Below are 6,047 nucleotides of genomic sequence, written 5' to 3' on the forward strand. Positions count from 1 at the left end.
ATTCATTCCTGGACTGAGCTCGTAACTCAAATCACTCGTCAAATATATTTAAACCATATAAAATAACTGAAAACAATTTAATCCATTCCAGCATCTAAAAACACTCAAATCAATGCTAATAACAATGGAAAAAACTATTTTAATTGCTATATAGATACACACACACAAAATGATATAATAAATGATATATGGTAAATGGACTGCATTTATATAGCGTTTTACAATTAGGCCTCACATTCACCCATTCACACACACATTCACACTCCAGTGGGCGACTGCTGCCATGCAAGGCGTTGCCAGATCCACTGGGAGCAATTTGGGGTTCAGTGTCTTGCCCAAGGACACTTCGGCATGTAGACAGTCTGAGCTGGGACTCGAACCGCCCAATCATCGGTTCTTTCATCATGGCAGGACTGGGAGGTGGAGTGCCTGGAGGAGTACCAGGTGGAATACCAGGAGCACCATTTGGACTACCAGGAGGGGTACCAGGAGGAGTTCCTGGAGGAGTCCCAGGAGGAGTCCCAGGAGGACTACCATATTCACCAGCAGCTAAAGCTGCTAAATATGGTGAAGCATTTTTTATGTAAATTTAATATTTGTAATACATGTATGTTCAAATATCACTTGGGTCTGTCTAAGTGCTGGCGTGGTCCTTACCAAAGTCAGTTTCGTACTTGCATTCAAATCTTAAGTCGCATTCTACATTAGGAATCAAAGTTCTAAGTGTTGAGTTATGAGCTCAGAACGAGTCATATTCACCGAGTACACCCCGAATACGCCGCCAGTGCATTGCTTGAACACACAGACAAGCACTCACGCACACACTCAAAAAACACTATGGACAATTTTGGAGTTACCAATTCACCTGAATTGCATGTTTTTGGACGTGGGAGGACACTGGACATAGAGTTGGATGGTGCGTAGACACTTTATATTATACTTCCATAATTGTACCTTACTCATACGCTTACATAAACTTAGACATAATAGTTCTGCCTCTGGAAGGTTTTGTGATCTTGATAGCATCCTTCTGTTTGAGGATTGTACATATCGTCGATGTACTCCGCTCGTACTGGTGTGTCCCATCACTTACGGGCACCACGGTCATCGCCATCATCATCATGCTTTTGTTTTCTTCTCACTGCCATCCTTCCCCCTCGCTTTCATTAGACCCATCACATATTATAAAGAATATTCACAAATACTGCAAAAACCACTGAATGAATTAAGCGTGCTCATATCTCAAATTGACACTCGCATCTCAAAGCAAAATATTGCTTGCAGACTGGCTCGTATCTCTGAACGCTCGTATTTCAAAGTACTCGTATGTCGAGGTATTTCTGTACTGTGAGTGCAATTCTGTCATGTTGAATTCATCGGTTCTTTCATCATGGCAGGACTGGGAGGTGGAGTGCCTGGAGGAGTACCAGGTGGAATACCAGGAGCACCATTTGGACTACCAGGAGGGGTACCAGGAGGAGTTCCAGGAGGAGTCCCAGGAGGAGTTCCTGGAGGAGTTCCTGGAGGAGTCCCAGGAGGACTACCATATTCACCAGCAGCTAAAGCTGCTAAATATGGTGAAGCATTTTTAATGTAAATTTAATATTTGTAATACATGTATGTTCAAATATTATTTGGGTCTGTCTAAGTGCTGGCGTGGTCCTTACCAAAGTCAGTTTGGTACTTGTATTCAAATCTCAAGTCGCATTCTACATTAAGAATCAAAATTCTAAGCGTTAAGTTATGAGCGCAGAACGAGTCATGTTCACTGAGTACACCCCGAATACGTCGCCAGTGCATTGCTTGAACGGAGAGTGACAGACAAGCACTCACGCACACACTAAAAAAACACTATGGACAATTTTGGAGTGACCAATTTACCTAAATTGCATGTTTTTGGACATGGGAGGAAACTGGAGGACCCCAAGAGAACCCACACAGACGAGAAGAGAACATATAAACTCCACACTGATAGGGGCCGAATGCAGCACCTTATATAGCTACAGCGCTATCCACTACGCCACCATGTCTCTTGTGCTTTTTTCGGGCTAAATTTACACAAATTTTGCCCCCCCCAAAAAAAGCTTGCTACTTGTAGTGAGGCAAAGAGGCCTCAGCGTAAATGAAGGAGTAGTCTTCTTCCTTCTCGAAAATTGTTTCGGTTGAGAAACATTTGTGGTCACAAACGGAGTCAAAGAACGGCTTTCATTCGTGAACCGAGGTTCCACTGCATGATAAATGAGGTGGGAGTGGATTGTTAGCAGGAGTGCTGTTCAGCCTGTTTATTATTTCTCGACTGCTATTCCAGTGTTTCTCAACCAGTAGGAACTCCCAGCCTGACCTTGCTGTAGCAGTCGAGAACAAGGTCCTTGATTTTTCAGGAGAAATTCAAGTGCTAAATTTGTACTCCACAGCCATATGGGGAGGAGGAGGACCTGCATTTGGCGCGACAGGAGGATTAGGAGGAAGAGGAGTACAGGGAGGAGCAGGACTTGGAGGAACGGGAGGACTAGGAGGCACAGGAGTGGCAGGAACCGGAGGATTGGGAGGTGGAGGATATTCTGCTGCTTCTAAAGCTGCCAAATACGGTAAATGGGATTCAAACAAATAATACATTTTCCTTTTTTTTTTTACAAAAACAAAAACAAAACAAACAAACAAAATGCAGGCCTAAATAATTTTTAATAACCTGTTAATTGTTTATTATTATTTGCACCTCCGGTCCAGGTGGTGCTGGGGTAAATCTGGGTGTTGGGACAGTTGGAGGGGGAACTCCTGGAAGACTGCCATTTTTACCAGGATATGCAGGAGTCCTAGGAGCAGGAGGCGGAGGAGGAGCAGGTCCAGGGGGAGCAGGACTGGTACCTCTCGGTGGGGGCAGCTATGGTGTTGGTAAGTTACTCAGCGAAAATTGTGCTTCGATTTCCTCAATTGATCATGATCTGATTAATTAGGTCACAAATATTACGCTGCCTTCTCACAGGTTATGGTGCTGGTGCTGGAGTCAAACCCCCAAAGTATGGTAATTGTGTTTTTATTTACAAAATTATCTGATGCATTATTTACATAGAAATGTATTCTGATAGGTAAGATAGAGGTTTTAGTAGTTACTTTAATTCATAATAGATTTTATTTGACTTGGTAAGTGTAAATTTACAATGCATTCTCTTCTGTGTCCCTTTTGTAGGTGCCTCAGGATGGCCTGGTGTCGGCGTGGGAACTGGAGTGCTGGGGGCAGCAGGTGGAGCAGGAGGTTTCCCTGGTGGAGGTCTGGGAGGTGGACAGTACTCTGCGGCTTCAAAAGCTGCTAAATATGGTACAGTGTAATAAATAAGCACAATAATATCCTGCTGTGGCTTGTTGTGTGTGATATCTAACAAGATTTATTCATTGTTTAATCATTATTTCAATATACATTATCATGGTAGAAAATTTACATTCATACTGTTATTTTAAAAATAATTTTTAATTAGAATGAATTTTTCAACATATTGCATTTTCTTTTACTCTTTCCCCTACTTAGGTTTAATGGCAGGAGGACTGGGTGGAGCTGGAGGAGCTGGAGGAGGCGTGCCAACAGGAGGGCTGGGCGGGACAGGAGTCGCTGGAGGAGGCGTGCCAACAGGAGGGCTGGGCGGGACAGGAGTAGCTGGAGGAGGCGTGTCAACAGGAGGGCTGGGCGGGACAGGAGTCGCTGGAGGAGGCGTGTCAACAGGAGGACTCGGAGGAGGAGCTGTAGGAGGGGTTGGGTCTGAAGGTACGGTATAGGGATAGGCAGTTGAATGAAAAGACAGTAGATAGAATCACCAAATTCGTGACTTTCGTGACATAAATAGAGACAAAGTATTGATTAAAACATTGATGGGGGAATGTTTTCCTGTTGTTGTTTTCAGGATACCCAGGGGGAGTGAAACCACCAAATTATGGTCAGTAAACAATTTCATTATTTAATAATTTAGTCAGAATATGTTCACCAACTCCAGTTCATTACCTCACCATGGTCTCCTCCCATTCGGTTGGATGCAGGAGATCTGTTTATGGAAAGAACAGGAAGTACTACAGTCCACAGAATCAAAGTGTTAAAGCCATGCACCTAATAATGTCACTGAAATCGAGTCTTTTGACGAGCTCCCTCTCAATGGTCAACATTGCCCTGTGACATGCTGGGTCGCAGGTAGTCTTTAGTTAGTTTCATTTTACTGAAGGGATGCTCTCCTCCAGCGACAGTCACTGGCAAGGTCAAGATAATGTGCAGCAGTACACACAGGTCAAGATAAATACTCTGTAGGGCTCGTTACACTTTACACTGGGGTTTAAACTTTTTACAGTGCTCTGACAAATCAAACCCAAAACTCACAGCCAGACCGAGTCTGTTCAGTGTTCACCTTCTGCGCGCTTGCCCCCCCTCCCCCCTTTGAGTTAAAAATTACGTTTAATGTAACAGTCAATGATTTTATTAAAAATAATGGGCAAATATTAGGTAAAATAAATTTAGGGTCAATCATGGCCCCCATGGTCCTGAGGCCTGGGACGGGCCTGTCCGGAGGTAAAGGGTTTTAAGAACCACTGTCCTAAGGAGTTCTGGTACCTCCTCAAGAAGGCTCAAGAAAGCTGGATGATATTGCGTGTCTCGTGTTTTTGTAACCTGGGCCCAGCAGGCTGATGCGTCTGCCCACACCAATCCGTCAGTTCGCACTTAACCCTTACAGCTGCATGAAAGGTGGTGGCTGGATTTCAGGGGTGAACGCTGAGCGATCAGCTGCCTACGGATAAGCTACCCTCTAAAGGCCTGGTTCCATGAACGGGCCTTGGTCTTCTGAGTCTGGGGTAGCACCATCAAAACGTTGCCAGTTTTACAGAACATCGAATACTTTATTGATCCCAGAGGGAAAATCAGGAAAGGAAGTCTTCGTCTGGCACTTTGATTTAGGGTTAAGGTCAAGGTTTGTTTGTCCAGTTTGTCTTTAGCGGACGCTACTGTCTATACAAACCACTTCAGCATTTCAAGAGAGTGACGCTTGTCTTAGAGAGAGACGAATACTTCAGAAGATACGGTCACCGTTTTTCTGTTGTCGCTTATCTGTTTTTATTTGTATTGCAAGCCAACGGATCAGAGTACAATCACTTTGCTGACTTTAAGTATGCCTCCCCTTCCCTATCAGGCGTCACTGGAGTCGGCATTTCGGGGCCAGGAGCTACTCCAGGCACTGGCGTCAGTGGCGTTCCAGATGGTTCTGCCGTTGTGGTATCGGGTGGTACAGGTCTCCCCGGAGAAGCAGGTAAAGCTTAAAATGCACTTTCTTAAATGGGAAATGTTCATCGCGGGTGAGCATGTTGTTGCCTTTACAGCCAAGGATGCAGGCTCTGCTGGAACTCCTCAACCAGGTAAGACAGTTCTCTGCAAAGGTAAACTTGCGTTATGGCGATTTTAAAGGTCATTTGCTTGTTTGTTGGTTTTATGTTAGTTTTAATGGTTTTTCCAGAGAGACCTGATGCAAGCTGTTTTTACACACTCATATTGTGTCATCAGCTCTTGGAAAGCACTATAGACTGAATCCAATTTCTTTGAAAGGCGCTCTATGAAAAGACTTGATTAATGTATGACCTTGGGCGTTTACACACACTCCACATCCTGTACTGATGTTTAGCGCAGAAGAGGAGAAGCCAGACGTGTTTGGCTATTGCACTCTGTCTGTGGGTGGCTGCTACTTTGCTGGGCCATCATTCACCCCGTCCATATTTCCATCGCCCCTCTCCTGCCCACAGCGCTCATGGGATGTTTGCATTGCTGCTGCTACACCTTTTGACCCCCTCGAGCTTACAGCCTCCATGCTGCGGCAGCGTCAGCTTCACCTCGAAGATTCTGCCTTTGCTGCTCTCTCTCTCTCTCTCTCTCTCTCTCACTACACCGCCTGTTTAAGGTGCAAAGGATGAAAACCGGAACCTGTTGTCTTTTGGCAGGGCCCACTCCTATTGCTGAAATTGGCAAGGCCCCAGAGCTCCCGGAGCCCAGTAAGACTTGCTGTTTGCATGCAACCTTTCAGGGA

At 44.9% G+C, this 6,047-nt stretch overlaps 1 protein-coding gene and 1 long non-coding RNA gene across 2 annotated transcripts; both read left to right on the forward strand.

Annotated features, from left to right (window-relative positions):
- Positions 1-404: 404 nt before the first annotated feature.
- Positions 405-3,649, forward strand: elna (elastin a). The gene is made up of 7 exons (XM_068745808.1): positions 405-567; positions 1,398-1,577; positions 2,415-2,588; positions 2,728-2,892; positions 2,984-3,022; positions 3,188-3,321; positions 3,536-3,649. Exons 1-7 carry the CDS (start codon positions 405-407, stop codon positions 3,647-3,649), a joined length of 969 nt encoding a protein of 322 aa, XP_068601909.1.
- Positions 3,650-3,682: 33 nt separating this feature from the next.
- On the forward strand, positions 3,683-5,253 carry LOC137901132 (uncharacterized). The gene is made up of 3 exons (XR_011105699.1): positions 3,683-3,757; positions 3,894-3,926; positions 5,163-5,253. It is a non-coding gene; the product is annotated as an uncharacterized lncRNA (long non-coding RNA).
- The last annotated feature ends 794 nt before the right edge of the window (positions 5,254-6,047 follow it).

The sequence above is a fragment of the Brachionichthys hirsutus genome, chromosome 11, assembly GCF_040956055.1.
Source record: "Brachionichthys hirsutus isolate HB-005 chromosome 11, CSIRO-AGI_Bhir_v1, whole genome shotgun sequence".
Classification (NCBI taxonomy): Eukaryota; Metazoa; Chordata; class Actinopteri; order Lophiiformes; family Brachionichthyidae; genus Brachionichthys; species Brachionichthys hirsutus.